This window comes from Eretmochelys imbricata, chromosome 2, assembly GCF_965152235.1.
Source record: "Eretmochelys imbricata isolate rEreImb1 chromosome 2, rEreImb1.hap1, whole genome shotgun sequence".
In the NCBI taxonomy this organism is placed as follows: Eukaryota; Metazoa; Chordata; order Testudines; family Cheloniidae; genus Eretmochelys; species Eretmochelys imbricata.
Genome location: NC_135573.1, coordinates 189143377 through 189166502, shown reverse-complemented (window position 1 = coordinate 189166502; position 23126 = coordinate 189143377). Strand labels below are relative to the sequence as shown.

The window sequence follows — 23126 nt, the reverse complement described above, 5'->3', positions numbered from 1 at the left end:
GAGCATTGCAAGATAACATTTTTGCATTCCTTTGGGACTCCTTGGACAGAGAGGCTAGTGAAGTGCCATGTTATACAATACTAGAAAGTCACTTTCCAAAACATTCTAAAAGGAAAGACATCATCACAAAGGCCAGAGGATGAGCCCAACTCTCTCTTTCACATTTGACACACAGCAGGCAAAATTCTCTTCTCTGGTCTGCATGGTGACTCGGAACTGATATTCTGCTCTCCTTACACATGTGTAGTTCTGCTCTCACTGGAGTACACAGCAGACCACGTGTTTTTGAGTTCCTCTGCATCTCCTGGATCAATTGAGATCGGGGGCTGGTCCCCATATTTCTTCTGAGGGCGCCTGCCAAACCCGGCTGCCTGACAAAAATATGTGGGTGTAGCTTTATGGGTATTTCTTTGAAGAGGGATGATCAGAACCTGAGCTAACAAAGGGCCGATGAGCTAGATATGGTCATTAGTGGGAGGCACCAAAGAAAGCGGAAGAGAAAGCATCTCTCCTGAAAATCTGTGCATAAAACTCAAAATGGGTAAAAATAAAATGTAGGGTGTTGACTCCCTTCTATAGGTTACCCTAAAGTAGACATATAAAATGACATGCGATTTTTTCAGTTTCTAACAAACCAGAAACAGCCCCAGTGTAAGCTACAATGAAGCTTTTGCTAAAGCACTATGCATTGCACATCTCTCTAGGAATGAACAATTGGCAAAGTGCTACTTAACATTCTTTCCAGTTCACGTTGATTGTAAAAGGTTTAGCGAAAGACCACAGCCTTCTGGGAGGCTTTACACTGAAAAGAGGAGACACAAAGGCTTACACTTTATGAGCTTCATTATGGGCAGAATTCCTCCTATGGGGAGGAACCCTCCCTTCCAAGTTCTTTATAAAGGCAAATAAAAAATGCTGTTAGCCAGGTGTTTTGGTTCTGAAGCATTGTTTAAAAAGCTAACAAACAAGAGTTAACTGCATTTGCTTTTCAATCAGATCTTCTTTTTGGAGTCAGCTGCGGGGCCTGGAAAAATAAGCATTTTCTCAAGAGAACGTTCTCGCTTAGGTTTTTGTTTGAAGTGTGGCTGAGACACGTTTAGAGAATTGTGTTAGCTCACGACCTAGGCTGTAACAGCCTTCTCTAACATGGTTTTAAAACCATGTTGCCTCATCCACATTTTAAAACCAAGTATTCGAATCCCTTGATCATGCTAGCCATACAGCCATGTTTAATAAGTAAGCTTAAACATTATTTAGCCCTGGTCTACGCTACAGGGTTAGGTCGAATTTAGCCGCATTAGGTCGATTTTATAATGAATGCATCTACACAAGCAACCCCGTTCCGTCGACCTAAAGGGCTCTTAAAATTGACTTCTGTACTCCTCCCCAGCAAGGGGAGTAGCGCTAAAATCAACCTTGCTGGGTCGAATTTGGGGTTGTGCAGACGCAAATCAACGTTATTGGCCTTTGGGAGCTATCCCAGAGTGCTCCAATGTGACCGCTCTGGACAGCACTCTCAACTCCGATGCACTAGCCAGGTAGACAGGAAAAGCCCCGGGAACTTTTGAATTTCATTTCCTGTTTGGTCAGCGTGGCGAGCTCAGCAGCACAGGTGACCATGCAGTCCCCCCAGAATTGCAAACAAGCTCCAGCATGGACCAAAAGGGAGCCACTGGATCTGATCGCTGTATGGGGAGAAAAATCTGTGCAGGCAGAACTCCAATCAAAAATAAGAAATGCTAATATATATGTCAAAATCACACAGGGCATGATGGACAGAGGCTACAACAGGGACACACAGCAGTGCCGTGTGAAAGTCAAGAAGCTCAGGCAAGCCTATCAAAAGACAAAGGAGGCAAACAGTCACTCTGGATGAGAGCCCCACACATGCCACTTCTATGATCAGCTGCATGGCATTCTAGGGGGGACCCTACCACTACCCCACCACTGTCCATGGACACTTGCAAGGGGGGAGTCTCATGCAACAGGGAGGAGGAGGAGGAGAATGTGCAGTAGGCAAGAGGAGAATCCGTTCTCCCCAAGAGCCAGGACCTTTTCATCACCCTGAAGCCAATACACTCCCAAGGCAGGATCCCTGACCCTGAAGGCGGAGAAGGCACCTCTGGTGAGTGCACATTTGTAACTACAGTGCAGGGTTTAAAAGCAATGGTGTTTAATGTTTGATTTTCCCTGAAGAATTGGGATGCATTCACAGCCAGCACAGCTACTGGAAAAGTCTGTTAACGTGTCTGGGGATGGAGCGGGAATCCTCCAGGGACATGTCCATGAAGCTCTCCTGGAGGTACTCTGAAAGCCTTTGCAGAAGGTTTCTGGGGAGGGCTGCCTTATTTCGTCCTCCACAGTAGGACACTTTACCACGCCAAGCCAGTAGCAAGTCGTCTGGAATCAAAGCATGGCAGCGAATGGTTTTTGGTGGCATTCAAGCAACATTCGGTCTTTATCTTTCTGTGTTTCCCTCAGGAGAGTGATATCATTCACAGTCACCTGGTTGAAATAGGGGAATTTTTGTAAGGGAACAGTAAAAGGACCCCATTCATGCTGGGTTGTTTGCACTTGGCTAAAAGGGATCATCCCATAGCCATGCGGTGGGGGGAGGGTGAGGGAATCATCCCAAATAGCCATGCAGAGAGGTGGGGGGAGGTGTGTGCTGCACATCCACCCGAAAACCGCAGCCCTTCCTTTTAAATGGAAAACCCAACTGGCATTGTTTGCTATGGGAAAGGTGGGCACTGCGGTTTGAAAACATTCCCACATGTTATGAAGGTGTTAGAAGCCAAACCCGCGTACCCTTTGGCTTTCCATGGCTACCTGGAAACCAAATTCTGTTGCTCAGCCGTGTGTGATGTGTCACCATACCGGCAGGCGCTCAATACAAAAGGCAAAATGCGACCTTGTACCTAAAGCACATGTGCTGTCTACTATGAATTGCTTGATTCACTATGAAAGAGTCTCCCTTTTGTTCTCAGAAATGCATCATCCTAAAGTTTAGTCTCCCTTTTTATCCCCCTGCAGGTGCAAATATTTCTATGCTCCCCCTATCATCTCCATCCCTGAGGTTACTGCAGATTAGAAGGCAAAAAAAAAAAAACGCACTCGCGATGACATATTTTCCGAGCTCATGCAGTCCTCCCACACTGATTGGGCACAGCTGAATGCATGGAGGCATTCAGTGGCAGAGGCCAGGAAAGCATTAAGTGAGTACGATGAAAAGAGGCAGGATGCAATGTTGAGGCTAATTGGGGAGCAAACGGACATGCTCAGGCGTCTGGTTGAGCTGCAGGAAAGCCAACAAGAGTACAGACTGCCGCTGCATCCACTGTACAACCACCTGCCCTCCTCCCCAAGTTTCATATCCTCCTCACCCAGACGCCCAAGAATGCAGGGAGGCTCCGGGCACCCAGCCACTCCACTCCAGAGGATGGCCCAAGCAACAGAAGGCTGTCATTCAAACAGTTTTGATTTGATTTTGATTTGATTTGTGTGGCTACAATAAGCAATGTGCCCTTGTCCTTCCCTCCTCCCCCACCCCACCTGGGCTACCTTATCAGTTATCTCCCCCCTCCCCTTTTTTTAATTATTAAAGAAAGAATGCATGGTTTCAAAACAATAGTGACTTTATTTCCTTTGCCAACTGTGATCGAAGGGGGGAGGCTTACAGGGAATTACAGGGCTTACAGGGAATTAAAATCAACAAAGGGGTGGGTCTGCATCAAGGAGAAACACACACAACTGTCACACTGTAGCCTGGCCAGTCATGAAACTGGTTTTCAAAGCTTCTCTGATGTGCAGTGCGCCTACCTGTGCTCTTCTAATCACCCTGGTGTCTGGCTGTTCAAAATTGGCAGCCAGGTGATTTGCCTCAACCTCCCACCCCACCATAAACATCTCCCCCTTATTCTCACAGATATTATGGAGCACAGAGCAAGCAGTAATAACAATGCGAATATTGGTTGTGCTCAGGTCTAACCTAGTCAGCAAACAGCGTCAGCGAGCTTTTCAACATCCAAAGGCACATTCTACCATCACTCTGCACTTGCTTAGCCTATAGTTGAACTGCCCCTTACTACTGTCCAGGCTGCCTGTGTATGGCTTCATGAGCCATGGGAGCAAGGGGTAGGCTGGGTCTCCAAGGATAACTATTGGCATTTCAACATCCCCAACAGTAATTTTCTGTCTGGAAAGTAAGTCCGTTCTTACAGCTGTTCAAACAGCCTGGAGTTCCTAAAGATGCGAGCGTCATGCACCTTTCCCGGCCATCCCACGTTGATGTCGGTGAAACATCCCTTGTGATCCACCAGTGCTTGCAGCACCACTGAGAAGTACCCCTTGTGGTTTATGTACTGGTTGGCAAGGTGGTCCAGTGCCAAGATAGGGAAATGCGTACCGTCTATCACCCCACCACAGTTCGGGAAATCCATTGCAGCAAAGCCATCCACTGTGACCTGCACATTTCCCAAAGTCACTACCCTTGATAGCAGAACGTCAGTGATTGTATTGGCTACTTTAATCACAGCAGTCCCCACAGTAGATTTGCCCACTCCAATTGATTCCCAACTGACTGGTATTAGTCAGGCATTGCAAGCTTCCACAGGGCTATCGCCACTCACTTCTCAACTGTCAGGGCAGCTCTCATCTTGGTATTCCTGCGCTTCAGGGTGGGGGAAAGCAACTCACAGAGTTCCAGGAAATTGGCCTTACGCATGCGAAAGTTTTGCAGCCACTGGGAATCATCCCATATGTGGAAGACTATGCGGTCCAAGCAGTCTGTGCTTGTTTGCTGAGCCCAGAATCGGCATTCCACTGTATCAACCAACTCCACTGCCACCATGATGTCCCAATTGCCACATCCTGGGCTTCCAGGAATGTCTGTGTCCACGTCCTCCTCACAATTGTCCTCGTACTGCCGCCTCTTAGCCAGGTTCTGTACATACTGCAGTATAATGCGCGAGGTGTTTACAATGCTAGCAACAGCAGTGGTGAGCTGAGCGGGCTCCATGTTTGCCGTGCTATGGCATCTGCATGTTTAACCCAGGAAAAAAGGCGTGAAATGATCATCTGCAGTTGCTTTCATGGAGGGAGGGGAGACTGACAACATGTACCCAAAACCACCCGCGACGATGTTTTTGCCCCATCAGGCATTGGGAGCTTAACCCAGAATTCAAATAGGCAGCGGAGACTGTGGGAACTGTGGGATAGCTTCTCACAGTGCACTGCTCCGTAAGTCGATGCTAGCCACAGTAGTGAGGACGCACTCCACCGACTTAATGCGTTTAGTGGGGACATACGCAATCGACTGTATAAAATCAACTTCTATAAAATCCATCTAATTTCGAAGTGTAGACATACCCTTAGTCTATCTATGGTTTTATACAGCCGTCCATTACTGCAGTATCTGAGCACCTTCCACGTGAAATCAACAGCAAAGGCCCTAGTGGACTTCATGGAACTCTGACAAGTCTTCCTTTCTGGGGTTAAAACTCAACTTGGGGTAAGGGTTGGGGAGTGGGGTTGGGGATTTTAGGTGTAAGGAGCTGTCAATGTTTAACTTTTTTGAAACTCAAAAGTTAACTTTAGAAACATAGGAATGGCTCGATGGGATCAGACATGGTCCATCTAGACCTGTTATCGGCTGACAGTGACCAGCTGCAGATACTTCAGAGGAAGGTGCAAGAAACGTTGTTACAGATAATTTACCCATAGGGGAAATTTCTTCCTACCCCCTCAGTTGGAAGTTGTTTTATACCTTTAATCATCAGGGATTAGGTGTAGGTATACTTAATCCTGCCTCAGTGCAGGTGAATGGACTAGATCAGAGGTGGGCAAACTACGGCCCATGGGACCGTCCTGGCCGGCCCTTGAGCTCCCAGCTGGGAAGGCTCATCCCCAGCCCCTCCCCTGCAGCATCAGCTTGCTGCTCCGCCAGCGCTCTGGCCGTTGCTCCTGCTGGGCAGCGTGGCGGTGTAGCTGGCTCTGGCTGGGCGGCTGCGAGCTCCTGCCACTCTGAGTGGCATGGTAAGGGGGCAGGGAGCAGTCAGGGGACAGGGATAAGGGGGTTGAAGGGGCAGGAGGTCCTGGGGGGCGGTCAGGGGAGAGGGAGCAGTGGGTGGTTGGATGGGGCAGAGGTTCTGGGTGGGGGCAGTCAGGGGACTGGGAGCAGGGGGGTTGGATCTCAGGGGGCGGTTAGGGGCAGGGGCGTGGATAGGGGTGGGGGCAGTCAGGGGAGAGGTAGCGTTGGAGAGGATGCGGGGTCCTGGGGGCCGGTTAGGGGCAGGGGTCCTGACATGGGGCGGTTAAGGGACTAGGAGCTGGGGGGTTGGAAGGGTTGGGAGTTCTGAGGGGGGCAGTTAGAGGGTGGGAAGTGGGAGGGGGCAGATAGGGGGCAGGGTCCAGGCTGTTTGGGGAGGCACAGCCTTCCCTACCTGGCGCTCCATAAAGTTTCGGAACCCCGATGTGGCTCTCGGGCCAAAAAGTTTGGCCACGTCTGGACTAGATGACTTCTTGAGGACCCTTCCAGCCCTACAGTTCTATGATTGTATCACTTTCAAACTTTTGTTTTCAATCCTTAGTAAAGTAACTCTTTATCCATATCAATGTCCAGGATTTTTTAATCCCACTGAATTCTTGACCTCAGTGATCCTTTGGGGCAATGAGTTCCACTGTCTAATTTTACATTGATAAAAACATTGCATAAAACAGTTTTAAAATTTTCTGTCTTCTAACGTCACTGAATGTCCACTTGTTCTTGTATGAGTTTCTCATTAAGCAGTAGGATTCTGAATTTTTTCCTTGCAGTGTCACTTTTCTCTTTGGTTGTTATGGACTGTACTGTGTGTATCTCTCACTGGGTACAGCTAGTCTCCCAAAGACCATGCTTTCTCTTGTTCGTCACTCGCATGGAATGATGATAGGGGTACCATATCCATTTAAGTATGTATGACTAACATAATGCCATTCACATGAGCCACCACCGAGAAGAATAGATTTCAAAATCTCATACTATGTAAGATTTTAAGCTTTGGGGCAGGGACTGTCTGTTTTGTACAGGGCCTAGACCAATGGGGCTCAGTTGGGGTATCTATTTGCTATTGTAAAACAAATCATTTCTAAAGAAATGTAGAAGATCTGGATTAGGAAAGGCTAATAAATAAATACCACACAGTTACTTTAGACAAGTAAGATACCACTTGGCAGTCTGTGTTGTCAATATCAGTTGGTCTAGGCATATTAATATAGAAACAAACTTGTGATTCACAATTGTCATTAGACAAATAAAATGGCGCTGGTTAGAAGCATGTTAACTTTATGAAAAATTTCAACAGCTGTCCTAGGCCAAACCCAAAACACGTCAGTTGACAGCCGTACCATCTTTCAAATACACACTCAAATGGGATTAGGCTATGTCAAGCTTTCCACATCTTCATCTCTCCCCCGCTTATTTTTTCAGAACTTTAGTCTATCATCGAGACCAAACTCGAAACCAAGTTGTGACTCACTGTAAACATGCAGCCGTGACTTGACGTATTTCTTGTACAATTGGCAATAATGATTTTTTTTTAAGAGAGAGGAAAAAATTGTTCCTTATTATACGTGTATCCATTGCAATGTGAAATATACAATTCACTTCTTCATCCTGGAAGAGCAAATACACTCCTGTGCTAACAGCAATAAATACCGTTGTCTGCTGCTGAAACTGGCAGTTACTGCAGCCCTCGTTAACAGGCACCCAGATCTGTTGATCATATTTCATTTTTCTTCCTCCTAGTAAATGAGGAGGGTTTCTATTTACAGAATCATAACACCTCCCACATCCATGAAAAACTCTTCAAAACTGTTGCCCAAGGATTTTGTAAATGTTTACACAGAAAAAGCAAGACTGTGCTGTGAGTTCCAAATGACAGTTTAAAAGGCTTCTGTATTGGCCCTTATAGGGGCATCTGAACAGAGTTTTAAGAATTTATAACGATGTGTGTATCAGACAGACACTGGAATTAAACTGGTTTTAATTTTCAGCTGATGCCTATGTTTGACTGTCTGGCTCGATACATTTCTTTATGGTGAGGATGTTTAAAGAATTACATTACAAAAGAGCAGATCTTCATTGTAAATATGCCAACTGTGCCATATTCCCTTGGTGTTTCACTGTTGAAAGAGAAAGCATTCATCAGTATGGTCCAGTGAACAGGGCAAGCAGCTGGGAACTAGAAGAGTTAGTTTCTGGAATTAAAAATCAGAGACCCAAATCCTATTTGCTAAGGTTGAGATTGGTTAAGATTGGAACTAGTGTGGGATTCTAACTGGATCTATCTGGTTCTAGCCACTTGCGTGACTGACTAGATAATGAACTTGTTTATGACTATTAAACAGGATGATTTTTCTGGTTTCTTTTCAATTTAGGAGACAGACTGTCTGGTTGATGAGTTGGCTCCAGGGTTAACAGACCTTTTTAGATGGCTAGCTGATTTTTTTGGCTGGCTTCCTAGCTGCAAAGATGCCCCCTGCGTGGCTGGTTTAAAAGGCCACTTGATTCACTGCCTGTAAAGAACAAAGGTCATCACACAGTAAACCCTGTAATTTTCTTTTTTAAGAAAACCATTCCAAATGACTGCAGTGCAGACTTGAGGATTCAAATTCCCTCTCTTCCTTTTGTTAAACAGTGTAAATATTTCCTTGTGCATATAACAGTGATGTACCAAAAAAATGGCTGCACTGGTGTATGAGAATTACTCTGTATTTTATTAAACAATCTCATTGACTTCAGATTCCCTTAGGAACACAATTGTTTATTTGCACATAATGAAATCCACAGTAAAACAAGAGTTGCCATTTGGGTTCTCATCTGAGAGCTCACCTTGAACCAAGAAAGGATGCTATGTTTGCCTTCACCAGCCCTGCATTACTAGTATCTAAGTAATTATTTTGTACAATGCATCTGACGTGCTCTGAGATGTGCTATCTGTAGAAAACAAATTCTATTCTATTCTATTCAGAAGAAACTTTCTGTAGTTTGTAAAATCTGAATAAGATAAATGTAAGGTGATGGAAACAATATAGCAAGCAAAAAGGACACAGATTAAACCAGAACTATGAAAAATATTTTTTTATATTGTTAATTTGTCTGTCAAACATGTCTGAAGTGCACTGTCAGAGCTGCATAAAGAAACATCCACCCTGATGGCCTTCACTAGGGGTTCTCAACCTTTTTATTTTTGAGGCCCCCCAAAACACACTATAAAAATGCCACTGGTTTTCTGCTTATCAAAGCAAGGGCCAGCATTAGGTGTTAGCAAGCAGTGCAATTGCTTGGGGCCCCATGCCACAGGGGCCCCCCCAAAGCTAAGTTGCTCAGGCTTTGGCTTCAGCTCCCGGTGGCAGGGCTCAGGGCCCCGAGCTTCAGCCCCATGCGGTGGGACTTCCGCTTTCTGCCCTGGGCCCAGTGAGTCTAACACTGGCCCTGCTTGGCGAACCCCCTGAAACCTGTCTGGAGCCCTCTGGGGGGCCTCAAACCCCTGGTTGAGAACCACTGGCCTACACTACCCTAACCACAATCCAGTGCTAATTGATTTCATATTAGTGAACCCAAATGTGATCTCTATCTAGGAAGCAGAGGTGACTGGTTACATATTATGGTTTTTTGAACGTGTTGTGGAGCAAGTACTCACTACAGTAGTTTGGCTCTTCAATCACATTTACCAAAAACACTGATAGAAACAAAGTCAATTTCCTAGTAAGATACATTCTAGAGATTGGCCCAGATACCCATGAACTTTAGGACACTTGAATACTGATGCAGACATTGTAGGTTGGGCCCATCTCTAATGCCCTCTTAACTGTAGTTTCAGATATTTCTCCCAAATATCTTTTTCTTTTGCCCACTTTTCCTTACACTGCTGCCTCCTGTAGCATCCTAGCTCAGCCTGACCAAATGGTGAAGTAGCTTCCTTCATTGACCAAATAGGAAACCCCAATACCTTGGCTTTTCTCTATGTTTAAATGAAGATTGACTTGACAAGGATCAGCAGCAATACAGTTTTAGCCAATAAATATTTTTCCTTTTTCTCCATTGTGAAATAGATTTAAATAAGCATAATTGGTATTTTCAATGGGCTTCATTTTGACATTCCATCAGCCACTCACAGGCTAGCAGCCTTAGACGACACATATTTCCACTATTCTTGCACTAGGAAGTTAATGAGGGCAGTTCTTGGAGACAGAAAGGCCTTTTTGATAGGACGTCCCTGGAGGTGTTTGATTCCCAGCTCACTTTGAAGAATTAGTTCATGGACTTCCTCAGCGTTCCGGGCTACTTGGCGAGGCATACTAACTTTGCCACAAGCTTTGTTATTGATCTGGAAAACAGAGACATGACAGCAAGAAAGGACTGAAGTTACTAAATTGATCCAAAGGACTTCATATCTACACTCCAATCCACCCAGTTACACTTGTAGGAAACAATGATATCAAACCTTCTCTCTTTCTTTATTGACTAGAAAGAAAAAACAAACAACCCCCTAGGTACCATATAGAAAGAGAGTGACTCTGATTCACAGTTTATGCTCAAGGAAACTTGAAAGAATGGCAATGTGAAGTTCTCCTTTTCGAAGACTTCTAGCATCAGCAGAATATACAACTCTGATATATTAAATGTTTAGACTTGCATAAGCCGAACAAGGAGACAGCAAATCTAACTGTTTGGCAGATGGAAATTTTTGACAGTTTGCTTTAGACTTTTGCTTTGTCTTTTTAAGTACTTGAATGATAAACCACAGAGATTAAACCACATTATTTTAAAATAAAACTTGTGACAGAGGAGATATCTCCGAAAGAGATTATTCACAAACTATTTTTAAAAAATGACATCCGTTTATTAACAAGACAATTATCCATAAAGCTAACAGCAACTGCTAGGAACACATCCCCTAAGAAGGTAATGCTTTCATTTGTTTGGTTGCTTTACAAAACAACTTGCATACTGGCTCTCTAGCAGCAGAGAAAAATCGCACACTGCTGCAGAATAACATCTACCTAGAGATTTATTTAAAATTATAAAAGGCACCTCTGGAGATGCCTTTCACCCTTTCAACACTGCAGATCATTTCAGCCAATAAAACAGATGAAAGGAAGGAGAGCGGACATCCCTCCTGAACTCCTCCTCCCAATTTAAAACCAAGAGATTCATGACCACAAAAGCTGTCAGATTTGTATGTAACATCTTAATATAATTAATGAAATCAACCTCAATCCTAAATTATATCAAGTAAGGTTATTAGATATTTTTATTCAGTTTAACCAAATTACTTCCCAGTAGGAATGTGGAAGGTCACTGTAGGTGATGCAGATCTTTGCCCTTTGGATCAAAAAGTAACATTTTCCATGGAGTTTGGACAGAAGCTACTATTTCTTTTTGCCTGGCTCTTAAAAGGAACTGCTCTCTGTTTTCTAATTCACCTACTTCCCTTAGCTCAGAGACGGCTTTAACATAAGAGATATTAAATCAACGTGTGCTGCTTCAGGCACACAGACTATTCCGTCTCTCTAAAAGACGGGAATTCAGGTTAGGCTGAGGGCACATGTTACTGGGCCCACTCTGGGAATTTTTTACACCACCATTCATTTTTAAATGGAATATAGAGGATTCAATAATGCTGACCATTGACAAAAAGACTCACCATGCAACCTGCTCGAAAACAAAGAACAGCCTGGCATTTTGCTGGCTAGCATAAACAACAGAATGAGAAAGGGAAACAAAAGTTGTAACGGTCCCCCAGGTTCCCCCTACTTAAGCTTCTTTTCTAAACCAAACATGGCCAGTTTTTTTTTTTGAAACTTTTCCTCATAGGTCAGATTTTCTAAACCGTTTAGCATCTTTGATGCTCTCCTTTGGACTCTCTCCAATTTATCCACATCTTTCTTAAAGTATGGTGCCCAGAATTGGACGCAGTACTCCAGCCGAGGGTCTCACCAGTGCCAAGTACAGCAGGACAGTTACCTGCTGTGTCTTAGATACGTCACTCCTCTTAATACATCCAGAATGATATTAGCCTTTTTCACAACTGCATCATCATTGTTGACTCATATTCAATTTGTGATCCACTATCACCCCCAGATCCTTTTCAGCAGTACCATCACCTAGCCAGTTATTCCCCATTTTATAGTTGTGCATTCGATTTTTACATCCTAAATCCAGTACTTTGCACTGATCTTGAAGGTGAGGTGTGTATTTGTTTATATTTTTTGTAATTTTCAGCAAAGTCCTTTTGATTGTTTTTGAGTTACGGATGAATGAAAAAGCCATACTTTTGCCATTGTAAACAATTTTAATGACTTTTTTTTAAAAAATAGGACTACAGCAAAAACTGTAGTCTGAAGTTTTTGCCCACTTGGCATGAGGGACTTTCCTTTGCTTGGAGGACAAAATGAGAAACCATAAGCAACTGAAAAGATTCTTCTAAGCATTTGCTAAGGATTTTAGCAGAACCAAAGGCACCATATATCACATTCTGCCCATCTGGATCAACCAGGGACTCAGGCAAGGATAAGAGATTTTGGTCTCAGTCTGTTAACAGAACAATTTGCATGAGGAAGAGTATAACCAAAGTCTTCATTGTCTTTTTCAATGTGAAGATACAGTTGTCACAATGCAAAATGATAATAAAACTGTCCACATCTAAACTATAATGGCAAAAACTGGGAAACTCATGCATCCTGCACCCTGTTCACCCAAATGAGGTGAGGACTTAAGCATATTTATGATCACTCACATGCTACCACTACTCTGGCAATTTTCCTCCTCCTCCTTTTTTGAAAATAAACAAGGATTTTTAATCCATCCCCAAAATTAATACCAGTGTAAGGCTGTACAGTTAACAACAGACAGGCATTTTACAGAAGTTAAAGATTCCAACAGTAACATTAACTCAGCTGCACTGTAAATATAGCTAGTACTTTCTCATTCTGTTGTTCAGGTTAAATGTGTAGTGGAACAAATTATTGTTCATGTTGCAAAATGTATATCATAAAATATGAACAATGTGCCATGTGACCTTGTTAGAATTTTCACCTGTGCATTTCCTGACTTTTTTGTGAAAACAGTTGTAGAACCTTAATGTCACTTTCATAATGTTTTTCTATTTTACATACACACACCTAAATAAAATCTTTAATTACCTGATCACATACTATTTATTTTAAAGATCCTGGCTCCTTCAGTGCACATGATGGACAGAAACACAAGAGAACATCTTTACATATAGAATGTGTGTGTGTGTGTGTATATATCATGTAAAAGGATGCTCTCTTTCGTGCACTGAGTGAGACAGGGGTCCTGTAGATCAAATAGTCTGTGACTATATAATTAACAGTTATCGTAATGCATGTGGACAAATGGCTCTAATTATAGTTACACAGGCACCAGAAGAGCTAAGCCTGGGACTCATGGCATCCCCCTCCCTCCAAGGTCCAAGCTCTGCAACTGTTCCCCTAAAGGCTAAAGAGACAGTTGCTGCTGCTGTCCCCCAATCTGGAGTTAAAGCTTTGTTGGGTCTGGGAGCATGCTGAGTGCAGTCAGGAGGTTCCAGAGATTTTAGTAGCAAGCTATATTGATCGTGTGCAAATGGGAATTTCCAGAGGCTCGTAACTTGGACAACTCTGGATGGATTTTCCTGGGGACAGCAAAAGGCATTTCTCTCTCTGACCCTAGGACTACTTCCTTACCAAATTCCAAGTTCTTGCTGCAAAACATGAAGGTGCTATAAGTCTGCAAAACACAACTAGAAAAAAATTTAACACTGGGAGAACTACTTTATTTCCTCATTCCTGGAAACAGTTAATCATGTTTTGCTGAGATCTGCAAAGAATGTCAGCCTAAGGTAGAGACCAAACATGGAAAATTTAGCCCAGACAAAGTTTGGCTACGTTACAAGCAACTCAGAACAGGGTCTTACAATGGTAAATGTTAGGTAACCTTAACAATAGGCAGAGTAGCCAGTTTTGCCTATAAATATACACTTTTTATATAGATACATCATCATCAATGGATTAATAGATTAAAAATATGTAGGGGCCCCTTAGCTGATATGTTCATAGTTTTTGCTTGAGACTCACTCAGCTTTGCTCTGACGTCCCTGTCCTCAACTGTGCATAAGCCAAACCTCTTAGAGTAGTAGTATCCACAATCATACAGGTATCTTCATACTTTTTTATTCTTGGTTTCTCTTGCAAGACCACTTCATTTATTCATCTGAGCAGTCTTCCAAATTAACCAGCACAATTCTAACTTTAGCTTTCAATCTTTCTAACCTAGCATTGAGTCAATCAGCAATGTAAAACCTCAACTGTAGTCCTCAAGAACAAAACTAGCAGCTAATAATGCATTCATTGACCACTGCTGAAACTCAGCTTGTAAACTCTTACCAGAACAGACATCTCTATGATATTTGGTTGCTGGAGGTATTCTGGGTCCACTTTGGGCCAGGATTGATGCAGCACATCATCATCCCACTTATGATACGTACAAAGTTTATTCTGCACATGTGCCAAACCTACAACATAAAATTGATAAATTGCTGATCGTACTTTAACTCGAACATTAAATCTTTTGAGTCTCATAAATATGTCAAAAGACTGCTTAATTTAAATCTTGTCCAAAGCAAATCAACTTGGAGGAAATAATATGGTTTAGTTTAGCATACAGCATATTATAAACAGAAAGATACATAGCATTCAGAGCTTTGAAGGGGATTTTCTTACATAATATACAGGGATTCAAATGTGAATGCTTTTCAGATTATGGTTAGAGCTCCAAAACTTTTGCTACTTTGTCATAAGGCACAGATATAGATAGCCAAAACTTACTCTGTTTTAATTTAAATTGATGCTACATTATTACATACAATAAACTTTAATCTTTAATCTTATAGCTAGGGCCCTACCAATTTCACGGCCATGAAAAATGCATCAAAGACCATGAAATAAGCCCTTCCACGTGAAATCCGATCTCTCCCTGCTGCTAAGAGTGCCTGGGCCAGGGGACTCCTAGCTCTGGCCATCCCTTGCACAGCCGCTCGGGGGGAAGATTAGACCCACTTCCACCTCTGGGAACCTCCTGCACTTTCAGGAAGCTCTGTGGTTGCTGCTTTCAGAGTCCAGCTCTGCAGGCAGCACAGAAGTGAGGCTGGCAATCCCGTGACCCTCCCACAACAGGTTTGTGATCCCTGCACTATCCCCTTTTGGGTCAGGACCCCCAGGGTTACAACAACGTAAAATTGCAGATTTAAACATCTGAAAACGTGAAATCTATAAATTTTCAAATCCTGTGGCCGTGAAATTGACCATAATGGACCCTGAATTTGGTAGAGCCCTATTTATAGCCAGTCAATTCTCTGCACTCTTCAGAACTGCAACTAGCTTTTGTTTAAATTATTGCTTAATCTCAATCTCACACCATATTCAATACGATACTTTTCACATTTAAATCACTAACCCTCACTGTGGCTCTGTTTCCCAATCTGTAAAATGTTGTATACCATTATTTGCAAGGCTATGTACAGATTTCTGTAAAGTGTTTTGAGACTCTCAAATGAAAGGCTCTACAGAATTTAAGTATAAACATTATAGCACTCTTTCACACTCTCTGAAATGTGTTACATTTTTATTTTGTCTACTGCTACAGGTTAACTTTCTACAAATGCTTCCCTTTTTATCAGATAGACTTCACTCTCTCACAAAATACAAGGCAACCAATTCCAGCTCTTCAGTGTAAGTCATCAGTAGATAGAAGGAAACAGTACTGAAATCACTCTTGCATGGAATGAACACTTTAATATGGAAATACAATGATTTAGTTTACTCCTGTTGCAGGATGACATAAAAACACCGATTTCAGTGAACTTGAACATCTACAAAAATATTTGAACATGAAACTGATGCTTCCAGTTGCCATTGTAATTATTTAAGTTTCTTATAAAATCAAGGAATTTTCAGATTAAAAATACATCATGTATTTCAATGAGATAACAAAATTCTAAATGTTTTCTTAAACTAAAATTCCAGTCAGAATTGCAAATCCATAGCAACTGATCAGATGTGTAGTTGAAAATGCGCATATCTTGTCAACATACAGTTACAAACTCAAGGTGAAAAAGAGGTCAAAGACATGTATGTCTCTTCAGTGACTCAAACAATAGAGTAAGGAAAAACAATAGTCTTAAGATGCATTGCCCCATGAGATTTGTTCAGAATCAGCTTTATGAAGCAATTAAAAAAAAACTTCACAGAGACAAAGACAGAATCCACGGTATTCCATGCATAATGAATACATTTATCATAGTGATTAGGTAAGGCAAATGTACTGAATAAGAGCAAATGAAGGGAGAGTGGGAGTTTAACTCTCCCCAGATTAAAGTCTATCAGAAAAATGTTGCAGACAAACCATTTCTCTAAGTGACACAAATACTCTAGCTATTTCCTTAATGACTCAGAAGGTGCTTGGATTGGTGGGAGTTATTTCTGATTGCAAGCAAGAACATGCAAGCATTTCCTAAGTGTGACAATGGAGGCTCCAATCTTGTTAAGTAAATACTTTATTGGGGGCAAAATAAGAATGGATTTTTATGTAACAGGAGTACTGAAACCAAGAAAGCAAAACTAAAGAAATCAAACAGTAGAAATCTTCATGGTGATGGTTCATTTTCTCATTGACTTTAAAGAAAATAGCTGCTACAGATTCATCTCTTTTTGGCTTTTGCATGTAGAGATGAGCTCACTTCTTTCCAAATGATCACATGCTTTGCAGAAAAACATGCATACAGGCCAGGCCACTCCTTATTTTCCTGTTTAAATGGCTTCTTCATACTATTGCAAAAACACCTTCTAAAGATCTGAGACAAGACCTAAAGAGGCAGAAACTGGGTCACCCATAAACCCTGTGGAGGCTGTCAGTCCTCATAAAATAAGCAAAAAGGAAAAGATTCTTCAGCAGATACAGAATATTAACACTGCAAAAAAAGTGTCACTTTTTAAATAGATCCTTTCACTACAAGATATGTCACCAGTTAGAAAGATCGAGCTCGTCTATATTTTAAAAAAATGTGAAAAAAATCAATAGGGCTGGTTTCAGAAAATGCAGTTAGACAGGAAACCAAAATGAAGGTTTCACTTACCTTGCCTGGTTGGTTTCCTGTCTTAACTCACATTCTGTAAGCTCCAGAACACAGAAAATGCAAGAATCATAATTTGTTATATAATTTCAGAACAAAACAAATAACAATGGAGCTTTCATCGTCACAATCTGGAATTGCTTGTACATTTTTAAAAACTAGCCATCAAAAATAGAAATGCAAAATCATAGGGTTAGGAGGGACTGCAAGGGTCATCTAGTGTAACCCCCTGCCATGATGCAGGATTTGTTGTGTCTAAACCACCCAAGACAGACAGCTATCCAGCCTCCTTTTGAAATAACTCATTCTGCTGTACTATATTAAAAAATATGATTTGAACCAATCATTTGGCATTTCTAGCAGACTTATCTTTTGAAATTATTAATTTTAACACTTATCTTTGGTCTTGCTTATGTTGGGTTCTCATAGGTGGAGAAGTTACCTGATGAAATACACATTACAAAGAAACATGTATTTTGCTTATATTTTCACAGCCTGTCTTGTTCTGTTGGCTATGCAGTCTACTGCAGGAGAAGTTCCTAAATCCCAAATGTCCTTCTATTTCGTAATTATTTACGTAGGGCCATAAATGTGCATAGATCTTTATAGGCTGGTAAAAGGCAACATCCCTGCCTAAGGGATGCCCAACGCCCTGATCCTGCCTCTGGATCCGCCTGGGTGGTATGCACTCTTACCTCATACAGAGCCATGGAGGCACAAGGGTCCAGCCCTGCAGCTCTAATTACAGGAACAGGGTTCAAGTTAAAACACAACATTGTAAAAGGCAGAAACAAACACTGGTGAGTGTGAAAGAGTGGTTTATGGGGAGGGGAGGACATGGTTTAAAGCAGCAAGATCATGTGAATGCTTTGATTAGTAGTGTAAGAGTCATGAGAATGTAATAAGAATATCACTTCCCATAAACTACTGGTTTTGGTGTAGAAAAATAAAGATTATTGCCCACATGGAAAATTTGTTTTGAGGAAGGGCTAAAAAGGGAGGGGGAAGCAAGGCAGCTCACAGATCACATTAGCATGGTGGACCCAAGCTTAAAGGACACATGAAAGAAGGCATAGAGACAAGCATGGTAGAATGAAACAATGGATGCAACTACGCTAGAAAAAAATGGTACCTGTACTTTTCCAGCAGTGCTACAGCTGCCCTTGTGCTGGAATATGAGCACAAATGTTTCTAGTACACATAAGGGCAAAGAGGGCAAGGAGGCATGGAGTGTGGGATGGGGGAGAGGGAGGAGTCAAAAGAAGTTTGCACAGACCGGTAGGCAGATGGTAGTGCTGTGAAGGCAAGGAAGAGGGGTGACTGAATGTGACAAGGGAGGTGAGAGGAAGCCACTAGAGGGATTTGAAGTGGATGTGACCAGAGTTTAAGGCAAGGGGTTTTAGGCAGAGATATGGAAATATTAGAAAGGGGCAGCGCAGAGTGATCAGATATAAATGTGATGCAAGTATTTATTATTCAAGGGTTATTTTAGCAATCTCTGGGTTTGGCAGAGACAAAACAATGAGAATCTGCATTGAGTAAAAGTACCCTCACACAGACAAATGAAGCATTCTCAAGCAGCTCTGTACAGCCATTTACAATATTTAGCAGATTTTCATGTTTTATTATTATCCTATTTGCCTCTGCAATCAATTCCAAGTGTATTGTCATCACTCTACTTTGCTCTTGGTATATTCCCATTAAATAAAATCAAACCAGAGGAATCTCAGGATGCACATTTGGCAGTACAGGAGGTACATGTCTGCAGAACACATGTGCTATGCTTTGCAACAGCAGAGCAATTAAGTCAATACTACCATAGTTGTTTCCAAACAGCTAGGAGCAAAGCTGTGCAATGTTACTAGTACCACACAAGTGAGTATTCCAAGGCTAAACTTACACTTAGCTGAATACAATCCCATCAGGGATCATTTTGTATGTCTCACAGCAGGAACCCATGAACACCAAACAACTTTATGGGATGCAGGCCTAGAAACTAGAGCCAGAGTTTTGGAATGTTCTCCCATTTAGCTTACTGCATCCTTCTGAACAAGACTGACCATGTTTTTTCCTTCTCAATTCATACAGATTTATTATTCTTGGTCTGACAAGAAACTGGTGGCAAGGTATTTTTATACTGGATCAGGATTCTTTTGATATTTGGCCATGTTGCTTATTGGGATTTCTGCTTTTCGATTTTTGTGGGGACTTTGAAAATGCACTCAAAGGCCTTCGGGTTTTGTGAGCCATGAAAATACAAGTGCACTGCTAAACAAAAAACATTTCACACACTGCACCTAAACTAGTTTTGCGCAGTTACTATTATTGACCTAGCTTGTAAGGTGCATTGTCCTAGGCCATCCTGAGTCATTCTTTCCTGCACAGGATAAATGACTCAGGAATCCTCTGCTCTAGCACGACAACTCCACTCCATTCCCTCTGCGTAGGATGGAACTGTGTCCTGTACTTCTGTGAGACTCTTCTAGGGCATTTATAAAGGGTCAAAATCTGGTGAGAAAGCTCTAAAAGGAGCATAGGTCAGATGATGAAGACCAAATATATCAATGGTAAGTATGTGGTTTGTGCAAGGACAAAGCAAAATTACCAGTCCTTTTAGAAACTTTAACGTAACTTTTACTTAGCCCTTATTCTTCAGGTAAAACTCTGTCATCAGCCAGTGGAGGTGTTCCCTGAGCAAGGACTGAGTGAAAACTGAATCAGGATTTCAGGAATGAGACGATTGTAATGACTCAATTTGTTGCCAAGACAATCATCACATCATACATACCAGTAATTATGCTCAATTTCAATAAATCATGAAAAACTGATGAAGTGACCATGCTTGTTTAACACATATCACATGGCACTTTCACCATTTCATGACAGAAGTAGGTCTAGCACAAATGAAACTTCTAAAAACAAGCAGCTCCACATCCTTGCCTGGATGAGAAAATACTGGGTAAGCACAAACACACAAAAAGAGTCTCAAATTTAGCAGTGGTGCACGTATACTCCTCAGATACAAGGTTTCAGGAAGGAAATAGATTTCCTCATCCTGTTAGTGTTCACAGGCTGCCAAAATGTATGTCAGCCTGATGAACTCTTCCCACACTGAGGGGCTACATTAATTGTTGTTGGTTTGGGGGTTTTTTTGGTTAAACTATAGCATAGTGTATACTGTGTAACAGAATTAAGCTGACACAAAGACACTGGAAACAGTTCCTGCCCTAAGCTGGAGAAAGGGCCACTTCCCAAAAAAGTAAGATACAAAAATATCGACGTACCGTAACTACTCAGTTATTATTGTTCAACTGCTGAAAGGTAATACATTTATCAGACAGCATTCAAACAGCCTTTCCCTATACTCAAACTGGAAAAATGTACTGCTCAGGCCTAAGTAGATTTCTCTGCTTATCCAAAGTTCTGCTTGAAATATATAAACAAAATGGTCACATATAAACCAACAATGAAGCAGTTTTCAGTCACTGAAGTGCAGAAATTATTGGGTTTTGATTCTATTTTACAAAAAATGTTCCTTTCTTGTGCATTATAATCTATAAAAAAGAAGGGTTACAATACAAGGTTAAATATTACACCAGAAGGATCCTGTGGCATCAAACCCAGAGTGCTGATTTGGAGTGCTTTGTCATTGGACCATAAGAACCGGAAGGTGGTGGACTAAAAGCTAAATTATTAATCATCTTTGAGGTGATGCCTAAAAAACCCTTGATAATAGCTAGGCAGTTGATGTCTCATCACACTATTCACAACTGCTTCCATGTTAGCTTGTGCTCTCCCTGCCGGTTTGTTGTTTTTTCCTGTTGTGTTTTGTCATGTACTTAGATTGTAAGAGATTTGGGGGCACGGACTGTCTTTTCATGATGTATGTATACAGTGCCAAGCACAATGGGGCCCTGACTGGGGAGTCTTGGTGCTACGGAAATACTAAAGAGAGCAAAATGCTGCTAGAGAAATTATTAGAGGATTATTGATATAGGGATATTTTCTTTGTATATTTTGAAGTCTGATATTGACAATAAAGTTATAACTTTATGAGGCTTTAATGTTTTGAATCTCAATGTCAACTGTCATTAAATAATTATTGTCTGACCCCCATAACTTCCTGCAACTGTGAACATTTAAATACATAAAAATAGAAAAAAAAGCTTAAAAATAATCAATATCTGTTGAAATTATATATTAAAAAAGGATTTTGCCAAGCTTACCCACAGTCAGTGATGAGAAGCAGCTGAAAAGATTAATGAGATTATACTACTAAAATGTAATACAGCCTAGAAGTTGGCTTATTTACACTGCAAAGTACTATGCAAAACACCCCAACTGTGCTCTCTCCCTTTTTTAAAGGCTGTAATGTATTAAATGCTAGGTATATTACCCAATAAACACTCCCCAGTTACAATATACTATTAACAAAATCCTTTCTTCTCAAGGATAGTTCAAATAAAGGAGTGTAACATGATGCAGTGTAAACAGAAGAATCTGTTTTCCTGTTCAATGTTGTTCTTAGCCAACAGGAAAAATATCTATTTAATTATTAAGACTTGTCTATCTTTAGAAAGAAAATTTTTCTTAAATTCATTACTGAAAGGAACAAAAAGTAAATTAAAGGGACTGTATCAGATATTTTAGGGGCAAAATTTAGATAGCAAATATATAGCTTTATTACTATTTGTATTACGATAGCACCTCCAACTAAGGTTGGGGCTCAACTATGGTAGGAACTGTACAAACACAAAGTAAGAGACACAGACCATGCCTTGAAGAGAATACAAGCAAAATACAGGAGACAAAGAGTGGAGAAAGGAAATACTATCATCCCTATTTTATAGATGTGAAACCAAGGCACAGAGAGAATTACCCCTATTTTGCAGATGGAGAACTGAAGCACAGACAGAGATTAAGTGGAGGATTTAAAAATCTTAATATTAATGTTTTCTATCTTTTTAAAAACAGTGAAAAGATTGGTTTAACTGTCAAATCCAAAATCTTATTAAACACTTCTTTTCCAGTAGGTATGATTATAACTGTAATGATAAGGTGTATAGATATCAGGTAAAAGGTACAGTCAAAACAAATAACTTATAACTTTACAAATTATGCTGATATACAAGTGACACAGTGTGATTATCTTTAAAATCTTAAAGCTACAGTTCTTGAAATAATCGAAGAATTTAACTCCCCTACCTCGTATACAATGGGATTGAAGAACATGCCTAAATTGCTGATGTCTAAGGTTTAGAAGACCAGGAATGCAGACTCATATGTTTGAGAACATTAACCTGCTTCCCTGTTGAATAACTTGGCTCTAGATGGATACTTTTCACAGATGTCTTGATTGAGTAACGACAAATGTTGGATCCTCTCCAAGTAACACAATTTATATACTATATAAAGCAGACAATAGTAACACACACTTGATCTCTCTTGTGATAAAATAGCTTAACTATAGAGTGTAATGATGATCAGGATGATACAGAAAGCTTCTCATGTTCAGTCCATACGCTTCTGAGTTTAGCAATCTAAACAAACTGTCTGTGTAGTTGTAGGCTAACTTCATTTGTGCATGAGGTGGAGTCTCTGGACAATACAACTGCAACCTCAAATATATGTAGCAAGAGAAGAGACCACAAGTCCATTAATTAGTGTTCTTGCTCTGTATTCTCCTATCATATATAGGCCAGATCCTGAAAAATGCTGAGCATCCACAACTCCTAATGATTTTAAATGAGAACTGAGGGCACTCCGTATTTTGCAGGCTCAGGTCCTATGTTCGATCAGAGAGAGATCTGAGCCAAGACATGTTGGCAGTTTTTGTCATTTTACCAAACGTATTTCGTAATTCTCTATTCATTAATATTATTTGTATTTCAGCAGTGCCTAGAGGCCTCAGTTAGTGTTCCTGCCCTCATTATGCTAGGCACTGTATGCAGA

At 41.3% G+C, this 23126-nt stretch overlaps 1 protein-coding gene across 3 annotated transcripts in view; it reads right to left on the bottom strand.

Annotated features, from left to right (window-relative positions):
* Positions 1-8742: 8742 nt before the first annotated feature.
* Positions 8743-23126, bottom strand: part of LARS2 (leucyl-tRNA synthetase 2, mitochondrial) — a 106080-nt gene continuing 91696 nt past the window's right edge. For all 3 annotated transcript variants that reach the window (XM_077811134.1, XM_077811133.1, XM_077811135.1), the window contains exons 20-21: positions 14431-14558; positions 8743-10367 (exon numbers count right to left, since the gene is read on the bottom strand). In XM_077811134.1, coding sequence (XP_077667260.1) covers positions 10188-10367; positions 14431-14558 — 308 coding nt within the window. In that variant the 3' untranslated portion in view covers positions 8743-10187. The remainder of the gene's footprint in view (positions 10368-14430; positions 14559-23126) is intronic.